The sequence below is a fragment of the Rhamphochromis longiceps genome, linkage group LG23 (genome assembly GCF_057381845.1).
Source record: "Rhamphochromis longiceps isolate RC_006_pf linkage group LG23, R_longiceps_female_GT1.1, whole genome shotgun sequence".
Classification (NCBI taxonomy): Eukaryota; Metazoa; Chordata; class Actinopteri; order Cichliformes; family Cichlidae; genus Rhamphochromis; species Rhamphochromis longiceps.
In genome coordinates this window covers 37,701,815-37,718,767 of record NC_140578.1, presented here as the reverse complement: position 1 = coordinate 37,718,767, position 16,953 = coordinate 37,701,815, and the positions used below count along the sequence as shown (strand labels likewise).

The following is a 16,953-nucleotide window of genomic DNA, read 5'->3' as shown; positions in this document are numbered from 1 at the left end:
ATAACATAAATATGTAGTGTATATTAATGTGTGTGTCTCCTATATGATATATGTAATTGACATTTTTTACTGTAACCGATTCATACAGGAAAATAATGACTATTAATAAGGTTGCTCAAACTTTTGCATCACACTGGTTATAGGAACATAGTGAAGACAAGTTACTTAAGAGAATAAAGAGAGGTTAGGTTATTTTGGAGTAGAGATCCATTTATTAAGAAAATTTTAAAAAGACAGGAACACTCTTTAGAGGTTTGTGGGTGGCTCTTAAAAGAGCCGTTGTGGGGAAGTCACTCAGACTTCAAACAGGCTACTCCTTTGGTTGCCAAGACACAGCTCCCTCTGCCGAGAAGTGGGCCATGAACTTCTCCCTCACCAGGACAGCCTCTCTGGAGGAGTTGTTTGCTGCTACACGACCCAGGCCTTGCAACGGCTCCACCACAGCAGGTGCCACACCCCTCACAGCAGGTGCCCCTCTCTCGTCCACACAGCGCAGAAAATTGTGGAGAACACACGTTGCCTTCACACACTCTGCGATGGACCGCCAGTCTTCAGTTGAAGGCACAGCCATGAAATCGTCCACTAGACAGTCCCAGATGGCCGTCGCTACCTGGGGGATGATCTGGCTCACCGTGGACACACCGACTCGAAAACTGAACGTGATGGTCCTGAAGGAGTCCCCGGTGGCAAGGAACCTGGACAAAATTGTTTAAAATGTGTATTATGTGTACTGCAGTTACAAAATACATTATTGAAATTCCAAAATTACAAATTCCAAAACATAAATCTTACATAAAACATTTTGTAATTATAAGGATAATTACATGATATATATTTGATATAATCTAAAACAGTCTGCAGTGATTATATACAAATATTCAACTATCCCAGAAATTAAACCAGGTATAAATAAACAAAAGGAGTGTGTATCACTACAAAGATTAACCCACAGTGGTCCTAATACCAGTTTGATATCAGCAAACACCGAGAGCATACCTATGACACCACAGCCATGCTATCATTCAACCACTGATAACAGCATAAATCGAATTAAATCGGGACTTGATGAGACCATCTGAGTATCACTAGAAATATTATAAACAGTACCAGTTTGCTATCGGTAAACACCGAGAGCATTCACTGTTATAGCACATCCATGTTAGCAGTGTATACACGATACACTGCTAACATGGATGTGCTATGCCATCAGTAAACGCCGACAGCATTCACTGTTAGCATAGCACATCCATGTTAGCAGTGTATAAACGATAGTTTATACACGCCGACAGCATTCACTGTTATAGCACATCCATGTTAGCAGTGTATACACGATACACTGCTAACATGGATGTGCTATGCCATCAGTAAACGCCGACAGCATTCACTGTTAGCATAGCACATCCATGTTAGCAGTGTATAAACGATAGTTTATACACGCCGACAGCATTCACTGTTATAGCACATCCATGTTAGCAGTGTATACACGATACACTGCTAACATGGATGTGCTATGCCATCAGTAAACGCCGACAGCATTCACTGTTAGCATAGCACATCCATGTTAGCAGTGTATAAACGATAGTTTATACACGCCGACAGCATTCACTGTTATAGCACATCCATGTTAGCAGTGTATACACGATACACTGCTAACATGGATGTGCTATGCCATCAGTAAACGCCGACAGCATTCACTGTTAGCATAGCACATCCATGTTAGCAGTGTATAAACGATAGTTTATACACGCCGACAGCATTCACTGTTATAGCACATCCATGTTAGCAGTGTATACACGATACACTGATAACATGGATGTGCTATGCCATCAGTAAACGCCGACAGCATTCACTGTTAGCATAGCACATCCATGTTAGCAGTGTATAAACGATAGTTTATACACGCCGACAGCATTCACTGTTATAGCACATCCATGTTAGCAGTGTATACACGATACACTGATAACATGGATGTGCTATGCCATCAGTAAACGCCGACAGCATTCACTGTTAGCATAGCACATCCATGTTAGCAGTGTATAAACGATAGTTTATACACGCCGACAGCATTCACTGTTATAGCACATCCATGTTAGCAGTGTATACACGATACACTGCTAACATGGATGTGCTATGCCATCAGTAAACGCCGACAGCATTCACTGTTAGCATAGCACATCCATGTTAGCAGTGTATAAATGGATGGTTTAGCATATATTAGCACAGGTATCAATAAAGGACTACCGTATTGACCACTTTTACTAACCTCAGGCAGACGGACAGGCGCTCTGCAGGTGGGATTGAGCGCCTGTAATTGGTGTCTAGGCGGGCGATTCTGGGACCGACGCGGGAAAGCAGGTCCTCAAACTGGCCGGGTGACAGACGATGATATCGCTGGAATCTGCCGTCATCCAGGCGCAGCTCCTGGAGCAAATGGTGAAACTCACCAAACTGCTCACGCGCCTGGAGGACTTGATGGACCCAGGTACGGCGAGGACGTCTTTTACGCTGCTGCTCTGCTCTCCACAGTAAATAGAGAAGGGAGACTCTCTCTTCAAGCGCTAGCTCGACAGCTGCCATCTTGCAAAGATGGAAACTCCCACATTTCCGGTTCACGCGCGTCACGCGCGTCAAAATATCATATTTTGACGCGCGATGGATTTTTCTTGGACACGCGTTGAGACGCGAATGTACACGCGTCAAATTAGGGGCGTTTGGGGCGTTTTATTCGCGTCCATCGCGTTCGGTGTGAACACACCGTTACTCTTCCTAGAGCCTGCCACCTGGACAATCTGAGTAATCAGTGTAGAAGGGCCTCAGTCAGGGAGGTGACCAAGAGCCCGGTGGTCACTCTGACAGAGCTCCAGTGTTGCTCTGTTCATAGAGGAGGACCAGAGAGAAGCCACTTCTTATTAAAAGGCACATGACAGCCCACCTGAAGTTTGAGACCATGAGAAACAAAATTCGCTGATCTGTTGAAAGAAGGTTTGTATGCTTTGGCCTAAATGCCAAATATCACGTCTGGAGGAGACAAGGCATGACTTATCATTGGGCTGATACCATCCCAACAGTGAAGCATGGTCGTGGTAGCATCATGCTGTTGGGATCTTGTTTTGGCAGCAGAAACTGGAAGACTATTCAGGGTTGTGTAAACGAAGAATAAAGCAATGCACCAAGACATTCTTGGTGATGGTGACCTGCTCCAGAGTGCTCTAGACCTCGGACTGGGACGAAGGTTCATCATCGAACAGGACAATGACCCTAAAGACACAGCCAAGATAACACAGAGTGGATTCATGACCACTCTGTGTGAATCTCGTTGAGAGGCCTAGCCAATCTGCAGACTTGAACCCAATTAACCATCTCTGGAGAAATCTGAAAATGGCTGTACACTGATGTTTTGGACACCAGTTGTGTCCTAATGCTCTGTTAATAGCTTTCATTTGTAAGGGTTTCAAAACCTGAGCTAAATCATTGTCTTTGGGTGTACTCATAACTTATAACTATACTACTTTAATCAGCAGTTTACTTTGCCTGGTGCTTACTACCAATAACCAAAAAAAGAAATAAACTAATCAATAACAACCAATAATTGCAAGCCTTAAAAAAATAATACCTGACCCTTGTTTTTGACATGTATACCACACATACCTATATTTAGTTACTATTAGTGTAATTGCAGTTTGCACATGTTGTGTATGTGAATATATTATATGTGAACTCCTAATATATTTTTGGAGAGTATAGCCTTAGATAGTTAGAGGGCCTCTGAATGGGGGAAGTGAGTGTTTTAAAGCCAAAGCTTGTTATGCCAAGGAGATTAATGCCCTGCTATTGTCTCCGACTCTCATCAGAACACTTTTATCTGCAGAAAATGACAGAGCTTGCACTTTTCATTATGTACGTTAGCTAGCAAGCTGCGCTCCAAACCCCTCTCAGCCCCCCCGCTTTCCAATTCAAAAAAAAAAAAAGGGATTGCTTATGGGGGTGAATGTGTGTGTGTGCATGTGTAAGATGGGGGTATTTGTGTGTCTGAGGCAAGGAAAGGAGGAAGAAGCATAGCTTGCATGCACATTTGGAATAAAGTTTGTGTGTGTTCCCGTGTGTGTGTGTATGTGTATCCAGGACTCATTTGTATGCCCTACTTGTCATTCTTGACTTCAGAATAAAATTTGACACAATAATTGATGTTTTATGTCTTGCAAACACGGATATGGAGAATATGGATTACTCTGGAGAGGACATTGATTGTTTAAAGTGTCTCTGAAAAATAGGATGACAACTGCAGAACCAGAGTGTGCACATGTGTCTTTGTTCTTTCCTGCAAAGTCCCTTAAGCCAAGTGGCTATTAGTGTGTTTGTGTGCACTTGTGTTAAAAGTACTGAACTATAACACTCCAGGCGTTGTTCATCCAATCAAAGCATGAAAGTGCTGCAATAAAGCTTATACACATCCAACTTTTAAACAGCGTGGGAGCTTTTGCTTACAATTAAGGTTAGACTATTAGTATTCTCTCCCATCCAAGAACATTATTCACTTAAAAGAACAGATGAGAAATAATGTACGTGTGTAGACCCTCTTTTTGGTTTGTAGCTAAAATCCGGGACTACTACCAGCAACTACCAGCTGCCTTATTTTATTTTATTATATATAATTTAATTTTATATATTTGGGGGTTGTAATTTATTGGTAAATATTACAAAAAATAATCCAAGCTGATGATTGAATTTAGCAAAACAAACCATGGGGCAAAACAGAAAATGATGAGTCATTTTCATAAGGATTTACTCTTAAACAGAAGTAGAATGTGAAATTTCAGCTCCTTCTGTCAAAGCCCTTTTGTAAATTTTGCTTTTAACAGGTGCTATGCTGATGCAGCACAGGAAAAGCTGGCCACAGACGCAAACTGAGAAACAGCCCATCAATGAAGCAATCAAGAAAAAATGGACTTTTTGATTTTTCCCATCTTTGTTATCTTAACGTCACTGTCTGCAAAGTTTTTGCAAAGCTATGTCAGAGAAATCTATTTTCCTGCATATACTGCTAATTAAAAAACAGACTATTTCTCCCTAAATCCTCAGCTACGAGGGGAGCCCCGCTCAGCGCAGCCACAAATAAATGGGGGTCATTTGCCCCAAAATGGTGCTGGTGACTTTTCTACCTTTAACCTGTAACAATAACGCTGTTTGATTGCAACTGATCTGCAGTTTCTTGTTAAACGTTAATGTTTATATCATAAATGTAATCACTTACAAACATGCTGTGACTGTTAATCTAGTTGCACCATTACTAAATTACAATAATTTAAAGAATTTACATCGTCAATATAAAAATTGAAAGAAAATAAAAATAAGTAAAGATAGATACATGATATGTGTTTTTTGCTTTTTATGCTAAAAGTTTTACAAATTTAGAAAATGAAATTTAAAAAAAATACATGGAAATGAGTTTTTACAGCTTTTCATGAATATTTAGACCAGTGGTTCCTAAATTGTCTTCCAGGAAGCAAATACCTGTGTCTCCAGGGACTGTGATATCCACATATTATTCCACTATATATTCCCCTGCAGTCAGTATCTGTATTTGTATCTACTAATTTGCAAATATGCACTTCTATACTAGAAAACTGAAAAAAAAAAAGTTTTTTGCTAAGGTGAAATTCAGGAAGTTTGTACAGATGGTGCAAAACATGACCCATCAAAGGCTTGTATTAACAGAGAGGAGGATAACAGTATGTCAGGGAGAAAACAGACAATATTCTTAAGTCAGCAAACAAAATCTGTGCCACCCACTACTTAGAAAAAAGAAGTAAAATACCAGGTAAAACAGACCTCAGCTCAAGTGCATCACTTGTTGGGAGAAGCTACTGTGGGCCAGGCTATTTATGAGGAACTAAGAACCAAACTCTTCTCCAAAGAAAATTTGACCTGGGTTAAATTTATGTTGTTTTGGCACTTGTTGAAAAAGAAGATAATCTACCTTCAGATAATCAAAAGCCCCTTTTTTCCTGCTAATGCAACCCAAACAAGAACTGACACTGGTACGTAAGCTAGCATAAATGCTATTCAAGCAGATATGAATACAGGCACTCCTTGAAAGTTTGGCTAGGCCATTGGTGTGCCTTGGGGGAAAAGTACTGTTTGTATATATCACCAAAAGACACATAATGAAACACTTTCCCCAAAATATGTGTGCAAGCAGATAAAACAAGAAAATAATCTTTTTTTTATTATGAAATGAAATGAAATGCCATTTATTTTACAACCCAGTAATTAATAACAAAGATGAGCCAACTCCTATTAAGAAGCAAATACACGTCTGGGTTTTCAAGGTCAAAATAACAAATAAAACCCCACACTCTCTGGAAAATTAATAGTTGTAATTATCTATGTAACCAGAAGAAGAATGAGCCAAGAAACCCCTACAAAGCTTCCTAATCTAATAAAACTTCTCATACAAACACTTCTGATAACTAAGACAAGAGCACATTATCAAAAACTCTAATTCTAGGTTGGAAAAAAAAAAGCAGTCTTCTGCAACTAGACAACAGGTTATGTATACACCTGGTTGAATTAGATGATTCACCAATAAACTGATAAGAGTGAGCAATTGTTAACTTAACCAGAAAATCCGTGACACAGTATGTCATCTGGCTCATAATCCAACTGTAATGTGTGAAGTATGGAAAAAAGTTGTGTGTTCTTTTCATTCAATGGCTGTATTGAAGCAATGATAATTAAAATTCATTCAGAAGTCAATGAGGCTTTTGGCCAGTACTCAAGCAGGCAAGGTGATATTTGTGAAATATGACAAATGTTGTCAGGTCAGGCTCCAAAAAGGGGCCATAATGTGGCCCACAGTGTTTTTGAGGCAGCACAATGCGGAGTTAATAACCAACGGATGTAGTTACTATGGCTACACTGACAAATGCTGATATTCTCCGTGTCTTTCCTAGCCTTTAAAACTCAGTATTACAATTATTTTGAGGACATTGTAGTACAGGAACAGGAAACGGCAATGAACCCATCAAGAAAATAAAAATGTCCCTACCTTTTCGAAAACAGTAGTTACTGTGTCAGACCAGGCAATTCCTACTTTATGTTTTCCAAATGTCATTGAAACATTGTGGCATTTTTGAAAGATTCTGACATTCCCCAAAAACTGCAAAATAAAGTATTTTTATAGACCATTACATTTTTTTTCTTTGATCAAAGCAGCTATTTTCATACTCTGGGATATGATGTGAATTTATATAAACGATCACTTCTGAAAGGTAAAAAAAATGATAAGCCAAACTCCTTGTTGCACACTTGAAAGACTTTTTTCTTTGTACATGGATGCTGCAGAGTGTTTTGTCACTGATAATAAGGCAATAAAAAAATCTGTGTGTGCATCACTGTTAGTTGGAAGTGAGATCAAGAAGCCACATGGGGACATGAACAAAGGAAGTGCTCAGTAGTAGTCAGTCCCAACATTCATTTGATCAAAGGTTTGAGATTTAATAACAGGAAACGTACATGCTATCATGACAGTGAAGCTGCCAATCAATCTCTTTGACAGTGATCATCACTCTTCAGTTTAGGATGGTCCACTTTCCTCAGATGTGCTTTTTTTTTTTTACTACAAGAACACAGGATCTTTGCCGTGGAGCAGTATACCTGCATTGGAATGCATTGCATTCCCATAGAGGCTGGCATTTCAGTTAATCCTGCGCCAACGCCTGGCCACTAATAGATACATTTAAGTAATTATTTAGAGATGGAGAGAAATGGAGACACTGCAGAAGAAGAGGGAGAAAGGCGGTGGGCAGGCGAGAAAGATCAGGCAGGCGTGCATCCGTCGGTTATTAGGTGTTGTTCACAAATCCTAAAGGAATGCAACAGACAGCTATCATGGAAGCAAAAAGGGAAATGGGCAAGACAGAGTGACATTATGCGGAAACTTATTGACCATCTACTGTGTGAAAAATGCAATGTGTCACTGAGAGCACAGGGAGAGTGCAACTGTGCATATCACCCACATTAGGAGTGTCAACAGTGACACACAAACAGCACCAACAGCGCCATTAGGACCATTTTGAATATCAGCAACCATAACAGGTACGGAGCCCCAGACTTGATTAGATTTTGCACTGACAGTGCATATGTCTTCCTCCAGCCTGCCAGTGACTTCGGAGAGTGAAGAAATTGAATTGGGGAGGGGAGAGAGGCGCAGTAAATTCTGTTGTTATCGACAGTGGGAGGGTCTGGATGGGAGACAAAAGATGACAGTTTCACAGTAAAACTGCTACAGTGTGATAAACATATTTAAGACCCCCATTAGTTAGATCACACTAAAATAAAATTAAATAATTCAATCTGCTTAAATATCCATTGTTGTTAATATTTAATTGATAGTTAATCTGAGTTACTTTGCAAAGTTTAAGTACCAGTGGCTACTAAGTAGTTAAATTTGGGTTTTAAACAATCTGACTAACATTACTTGAATGGCTGTCTGTTGAGAGACTGAAATAGGCAGCTTTCTATTTCCCATCACTTCATATAAATTGGCAGCACCTTTACAAAATATTTGGTCACAACTATTAAGTCAACAAATCATAAAAAGAAAGTACACCTTTAAATTCCAAAGTTTTCAGAGCCTGATAAAGGTTATCTGCTCTTAAAATTGGGAAAACACAACTGGAGAAAAACTCCAAAACACGATGTGCTATATTGCAATTGATTATCTTTTAAGAAGGCAAATAGAACCCAGGTGCTGATAATCAAATGCACTTGATTAATTGATTATCTGGATGTCTGCGCCTATATAAAAGCATGTATGTGTTAACATAATGCCAAGGAGGAAAGTCATCAGTAGTGATCTTGGAGAAACAATTTTTGCTTCCCATTAATCTGGGAGGGTTAAACCCAAGAGGTCCATCACACACCCTCCAGCCCTCAGTTAGCATCTTCAGTATTAAGGGACATGGATTTACAATTAGAAAACAGTACACCGCCTACCAGCTATCATGCACAGTGGTGATGATTTGGGTTTGTTTAGCAGGTACAAGACCTGGCAACTTGGCGTCACTGAGTCAAGCATGAGCTCATCTCTGTGTACCAAAGTCTTCTAGAGTCAAATGTGAGGCCATCTGTCCAACAGCTACAGCTCAGCTGAAACTGGGACAATGATACCTAGGTGCATTAGCAAATCTACCATAGAATGGCTGGAAAAAAAAGATAAAGGTGCTCCAATGGACCAGTCAAAGTTCAGAGCTCAACCAAGGCTGAACTGAAAAATTGTTATAAAGAAGAGCAGGCCAAGGTTCTTCCACAATGGTGTGAGAGAGGGATAAAGAACCCATTGCTTTAAATTATAATAATAATAATAGATTGGACTTATATAGCGCTTTTCAAGGAACCCAAAGCGCTTTAAAATGCCACTATTCATTCACTCTCACACACTGGTGGAGGCAAGCTACAGCTGCCCTGGGGCAGACTGACAGAAGCGAGGCTGCCATATCGCGCCATCGGCCCCTCTGGCCAACACCAGTAGGCGGGAGGGTAAAGTGTCTTGCCCAAGGACACAACGACCAGGACAGAGAGCCCAGGGATCGAACCGGCGACCTTCCGGTTACAGATACGCTTCCCAACCCCCTGAGCCACGGTCGCCCAGTCATTGCTGCTGAATGAGGTTCTAGAGATTATTAAATCATTATTTAAGATAAGAACTTAACTCTTCTGAATTATAGATGAGCTTTTATTCAGTAAATACCAGAAAATTGATTTTGTTCATCCGGACGTAGCGTTTTCAGTGGGAGAAACATTTCATGACTTCCACTCCCACACCGAGCTCCAAGTGAAGACAATCTCAAGACTGACGAAGTTTTCTTTCACTTTAACCCGTCCTAGCCATATCATTTAATGTCTAATTAATGGCCTTCATTTAAGCAAACTGACATAAGCCATCTACCATCCCACCTCTCTCCTGATATGGATTATTGTGGGTTTTTGCTGTTCCTCACATTGGAAGCTAAAGCTCCTGTACTGAAACATAAGAATCTTTTACAATTTACTTGTTTATCACAAATAGTTTCCTAGTATTTTGTTACAAAGAAAAATGATGCTGCTTTAACATTCAGTCATTGCATGTAGGTGGGATTCTGTTCCAGCAGCTAGTAGGTCTGCTGTATTCCCTTACAGACTGATGCTTGAATAAAACACCCCAGTGCTTACCTCCAAACACGCAGTTTACTATCCAGTCATGCTGCTAATCTGTGAATAAGTGCAGAGGGAAGATGAATACAGCAGTCAATGTATCACAGTAGGCAAATGAATCCTTCTTAGCTTATTGCACAACTGAACTGGGACATACAATGTCAGCCCGTCATTTAATTCCAATTTACCATGGCTTGTCGTGGGTTATATAATAATTAATCATCTGTCCCAATTAGTCCAAAATAAACTGCTGAGTAGAGATAATAAATAGATGCATGGTATTGTGCTCACTTTACGTTTCAGTGCGTCCTACTTAGCAGCAAACACAACGAGGAATTTTCAGATTTACTTTTATTTACACATTGAGCCGTCAGGATTGGATGCGGCCCACTGACACGGCACGACGCAGCGCTGTAATCCAGGCACAGAGAAAGTGCTGAGGTTGATCGGCCTGATGGACACCGTGGGGCCTTTAATGCAGTAATGACAGGCTAATCATGAGGACGGGGAGTGATTCAAGCGGGCTGCTTGGAGTCGTCTGGATGGAACAGATTTCTAAAGTGACCAGGTTGACTTGCTGCGCCGGACCACTGCTGGTGGTCCATATGGCAGCCTGTCATTTCCTCTGTGTGTCCGGCTGGCACACGCAGAGCCATGTATACGTTTACAACCCTCCAAAAGGGAGGGATGAGATTCCTTTCCCTTCCTGCGCCGGTCAGGCTCAGGTTTAGTCTGCAATGTGATATGCAAGAAAAGGAAAAATGACAATACGAGGAAGCTAATGTGTGGCAGCGTAAAAATGAAGAAGATGCCACACTGGCTTACACTGCCAGCTGCCAGCTTGTAGGCACTATTAATAATGCTGATGAAGAAAAAGCTTCTTTCTTTTTTTTTAAAATTTAAATGGCATTGCTGTTGTAATCATCTACAGCTTCAAATTTGAATCTTTACCCTCCTTTATGTTCTTGACTGTTCATTGGATTTTTTTTTTTATTGTAATCATTAGTTTGAGTATTTCTTCGTCTTCCTCTTCTTCTTCTTCTTCTTCTTCATGCATCTCACTGCTATTTTTATGAATTTATTCTTGGTCCCTGTTCGAGCTTCTTTCCTCTTTTGTTTTGATAAACAGTTCCACATTGTTGTTAACTTTTTCGCAGCATCTGGATTGCAGGAGAACTAAAAGACAGTCCAAAGAGTGTGATAATAAAGTACAGGTAAACTCAGTCTTTGTCAGGTTGCTGCTATTTCAGTGCTTCCCTGTTTCCAGGTTTACCTACTTTCTTGTTTCTCTGTCAGACTTCCTGAGCTCCCTGCCTGTACATATGTATATTGCCACATGCGGGTGTGCCTTTACCAACTTGACCACTAAGTGTGACATTAAAAATAAACTGCCAAATAAGTAATTTCTGACTGATTTTGTCAGTTTCCAAGCCAGTGATTGAGTTGAACATGAAAAAAAGATGCCTGTCATTTTGGATAGGAAGGCAATAACAGATTCAGTGTGTCCTCATGCTTCTTTCCCTCTGTGTCAATCACAAAAAACCACAGACAAGGTCACATCTCATGTCCCCTAAACCCTGCTTCTTTCAAATAAAATGCGATTCACAGCTTTAGCCCCTCGCTCCCACAGTATTTCAAAGCCGCCAAGGCAACTATATCTCTCCCTTGTCGCTGAATATGGCTACCTTCAGTTAAAATGATGAAGGGGAAATAGTAATTGGAGGCATACGTTTTTCCTTTGATGGTATTTTACTGATGCTTTATGTGACAAAATGTACCTAGGGGGATAAAATGCTATTCAAATGCAAACTAAGTTCTAAAACCTCTCATTTGAGCAGCATATGTGAAAATTATTCACAATAGTGAATATGGTGGGAGGATGGGAAAAGGCGAGAAAAGAGAAAAAAAGATTTCTGGTCTAATTAGAATTTCGGTTTAGTCCAATATTTTGTGAATATTAATTCCAAATATTAATTTATCTCATATTCCAGAGTGTGATTACAAAAAACAACAACAGTTCCACCACCTGTTCTCAGATTTTCATCTTCTCATTTTTCTGTTATTTCTGTACAGCCTGTTTTTTTGTTGGTTTTTTTTTTTTACCAGGATGCACAGCTTCAGTTTCACAGCTGCATTATTTGTTCTTTGATTCTGAACTTTGCATCCTCGCTGTAGCTTCACCAAGGTGACAAGCTCTTTGATTATGTTAACTTTTGCTGTCATCTATTGTTTAATGTCTGATACAGATTCTTTTAGTGGAGCACAGAAAATAAATGGTATGTTCTTAACTCGTTGTACAAGCTTAACCTTTTAATGCTCTAAAACATAAAGAACACATTAGTGAAAAAAAATAGTTCCAAGCTAAAATACCGGTCTTATTGTGAAACTGTAACCCTTGTGTAACACAGTAAGGGGAATTGTTGAAAAGAATATATGAAGAAAGAACCAGACAACTTTAGTGAAATAAACCATAAGGTTGACAAGCACAGGTTAAAGACACTTTACAATGGTAGAAGGGTTACTAAACTTACAAAAATTAAAAGAAAAATAAAATACATAAACTACTAAAGCAATGACTTGGCCAAGTGTTACTTTTGGTTTTCAATGTTGGGTTTCAATGCTCGGGTGCACCTTAGTAACCTGACTCCTTAACTCTTATAGAAACAAATTACACAAATCCAATGTACATTCAAATGAAAATCTCACACTCTTTTCACATGTGGAGAATGTTCTACACAACAGCTCATTATTTAAAGTCCCAAATAAAAAATGTCCAAGGGGTAAAGTCCAAAAAATTCCCAGGGTGTGAAAGAAAATAGGGATGAGAGAATGTCAGTCAGTGGTCTCATGTATAACCAGCTGTGTGTGAAAGTGTGAGTGATACAGTCCTACCACACCGCAAGGTGCAGCAGATCATCAAGTGGAAAAGAAGCGAATCTACCCATATGGAAAAGAAATAGTAAAAACTTATATGATTTACTCATGAAAGTGGCCACTTTCCCATTACTTTCATATATTGTTCTAGTGAGTATCCAAAACATACAAGTTTCATTATATAATTTTTTCAAGGGATCTTATATCTGTTTTCACTCTTGTATGCTTTTCATACAAGTTTCACACAAGACAGATACAAACTTTATAAGAGTTATATATATCTTTTCCATATGGGTCAGTCTCTCTAAGTCCAGGTGGGAAGGCACGCCATCTATTTCACCGGAGGAATCCACCTCAGGAACAATTCAGCATACAAAAAAAAAAAAACCCCTGACCTGTCAACAGACAGGGTCAGAAGAGCAATTCAAATATTAATTATGCTGTTCTAGCTATAATTCACAACTTAGGATTTTGTTGAAATCACATTCAACATAAATTTGCAATTAAAATACTCAAATTTGCAAAAATAAAACATCTCTCTTACACAAACTATGCATTAAACCAAGTAAAGTCAGTGCATATACGACAGTTATTACTGAAACAATTAAGATAAATTCAGTTTCTCAACAATAAAATGCAAAACAGACTTAACTGAGACATACAATATGTGCTCACCGATCTCAGTGCATCACGGCCGAAGACAATGGTATGGTGTCTCTCGGTCAGAAAATGCGGGGCTCTAAATAACATAACAGGACATGTTGTTTTTCTCTTTAATAACTGTAATACAACATGGAGGAAAATAAACATAAGTTGCGCTTCAAGTGTTACCTAACTTCTGGAAGCAGATTGAGATGAACTTTCAGGCAGTTGATAACAACTAGAGCTAATGAAGGCTAACAGTTTAGCTCCACGCTGTCGGTCCCAGAATCGCCCGCCTAGACACCAATTACAGGCGCTCAATCCCACCTGCAGAGCGCCTGTCCATCTGCCTGAGGTTAGTAAAAGTATTTAATACGGTAGTCCTTTATTGATACCTGTGGTAATATATGCTAAACCATCCATTTATACACTGGTGCCCATGGATGTGCTATGCTAACAATGAATGCTCTCGGTGTTTACTGATAGCAAACTGTGGTACGGAGACGACTGTTTATAATATTTCTAGTGATACTCAGAAGGTCTCATCAAGTCCCGATTTAATTCGATTTATGCTGTGTGAATGTGTGTGTGAATGGGTGGATGACTGGATATGTAAAGCGCTTTGGGGTCCTTAGGGACTAGTAAAGCGCTATATAAATACAGGCCATTTACTATTTTATGCTGTTATCAGTGTTTGCAATGATAGCATGGCTGTGGTGTCATATCAATGTATGCGCTCGGTGTTTGCTGATATCAAACTGTAGCATTAGGACCACTGAGTTAACCTTTGTAGTGATACTCACTCCTTTTTATTTAGACCTGGTTTAATTCTGGGATAGTTGAATATTTGTATATAATCACCGCAGACTGTTTTAGATTATATCTAATATATATCATGTAATTATCCTTATAATTACAAAATGTTTTATGTAAGATTTATGTTTTGTAATTTGTAATTTTGTAATTTCAATAATGTATTTTGTAACTGCAGTACACATAATACTCATTTTAAACTATTTTGTCCAGGTTCCTTGCCACTGGGGACTCCTTCAGGACCATCGCGTTCAGTTTTCGAGTTGGTGTGTCCACGGTGAGCCACATCATCCCCCAGGTAGCGACGGCCATCTGGGACTGTCTAGTGGACGATTTCATGGTTGTGCCTTCAACTGAAGTCTGGCGGTCCATCACAGAGGGATTCCAGGAGCGCAGGAACTTCCCTCTGTGCTGTGGAGTTCTGGATGGGGAGCACGCCCAAAGGAACCCCATATATCATATAGGAGACACACACATTGATATACACTAAATATTTATTCCATTTCTTTTTTTGTGGTGCCCAAATTTATGCACCTGCTTGATTTTATTTAAACAATTATTGCACACTTTCTGTAAATCCAGTGAACTTTTGCATCCCACTGTATTAGTATATTTTGTCATTAGTATAATATGAAATAAATTCTACATGTGTCAAGTCGTGTGCTAACATTTGCTGTGTAGTAGAACCGAGACATTAGTCATTATAAAAATTTATTTGAAATAATATTAAAATTCTCACACAGAAATACATTAAACATAAATATATAAAATATAAGTATTTAAAGAGAGACAGGAATAAAAAGGACCCAGCTGCTCTCCAGAGCAGGAACAAGGCTGAGGAGGAAATGCTACATTGGAGACTGGTGTGGCCTCTTCAGGACTCCAGGATGGCCATCTCCACCGCCGATGGACCGTCCTGGGACCCGTCCCTCATCTGCCTCGGAGCTGTCCTCCTCTGTGGGCCTGTAAAACAGCACAAAACACAAAGAAATGAGAAGGCTGCTACTAGATTTTAATTTCAACATCGAAAAAAAAAACCCAAACAGGATATAATCAGATTGGTTGTAGACATTTAGTAAAGGTGATTTACAAGGGAATCCCACCAAGTAAAAAGCTATCAGTGCTTGCTGTACATCTGATGCTACAATTACATACCTGTGGTGCAGCAGCAGGAGCTCAGGGACTGGGGAGCCAGGAGAAGCAACAGGGGATGCTCTGCTGCAGAATCAGTTGGTTCTATCAATACAGTATTAAATGTTAACAGGTTGAATATAATAATCATAAAGTAGACAGTGGTCCCTCATTTATTGCAGCAGGGGTTCTCAGAATAACTAGCCCTTCGCCACACACTTTATACACTTTTTTCCCCACACACATGAACATTGGTCACAGTTCTCACAATTGATTCTCACAGTGCAAACCTTTGTAGATTGCAAAACGTAAAAGTATTATTATGCCGCGTTTTGTCTTCATCTGCCTGCCACTTTCGTGCGCCTTTTTCCCTCGTGGTGCAGGTGTCTATTTCCAAATGAGGGTCGTAGTTATGGGTGTTTTTGTGCTGTTTTTTCTATTGGACGTGATGGTTATCAAAACCAAACGTGATAAATTTGGCAAGCGCAGGAGATTTGTCAATCAGGCTGCAGAATGCAATCAGCGAAAAAGCGAAGCAGTGACGGATGAGCGGGACCACTGTGTGCTGTTTATTAATAAACAATAAAATATATTCCTAAATGACAACATGCATAAAAGCAGAACGGTATTTGTACATCAGTGGGAAAATAGCAGTGGCTTGCTAGCTTTTGTGCGGCTTCCCCGGGTCAGTGAAAACTTTAGAGAAAAGAGAAATGAATGAACTTACCAGGTTGCCCGATCTCTTCACATATCTTCCTCCAAGCTCGGTCCTTTTTATTCCTGTCTCGGTACAGAAAGCAGCTGGTGTTGTACAGCTCCGGGTTGTTTGCTACAGCATTGATTAGCCTTCCCTCCATTGAAGTATGAAGGGCTTTGGCTGGATCTGCCCCTTTGACCTAGGTCACAGCCACGTCACCAGGCTCCTGATTGGTTGTCGTGGCGCGATTTGACGCTGGAGTTCAGATTTTTCCAACTCGAGCGGTAGACGCGAAACGCTCGTATGCACAAAATGCAACAGAAAAACTCACGCGCGTGGTTTTATTCGCGAGTCAAACGTGCCAGACGCGCTACACTGACGCGCGTTTCACGTGTTTTGGCGACGCAAATCTGCTTCCGAATTTTCACGGGCTTTTCCATTGACTTTACATGTAAACCTGACGCTCTATTCGTGTCCATTGTGTTCGGTGTGAACACACCGTTAGAGTCGGATCTTTGACGTGAACGACGCGAGCCGGCACCTTATCGCCAGCCGGTGGGTTTTTTTTTTTTCTTTCTCTCACCCTCTCTCTCTCTCTCACA

The 16,953-nt window shown here is 40.1% G+C and overlaps 1 protein-coding gene across 1 annotated transcript; it reads right to left on the bottom strand.

Moving 5' to 3' along the window:
• Positions 1 to 122: 122 nt before the first annotated feature.
• On the bottom strand, positions 123 to 2,586 carry LOC146642522 (uncharacterized). The gene is made up of 2 exons (XM_085399503.1): positions 2,264 to 2,586; positions 123 to 695 (listed from the first exon to the last, which is right to left on the bottom strand). Exons 1-2 carry the CDS (start codon positions 2,575 to 2,577, stop codon positions 311 to 313), a joined length of 699 nt encoding a protein of 232 aa, XP_085255629.1. The 5' UTR covers positions 2,578 to 2,586; the 3' UTR covers positions 123 to 310.
• Positions 2,587 to 16,953: the final 14,367 nt, after the last annotated feature.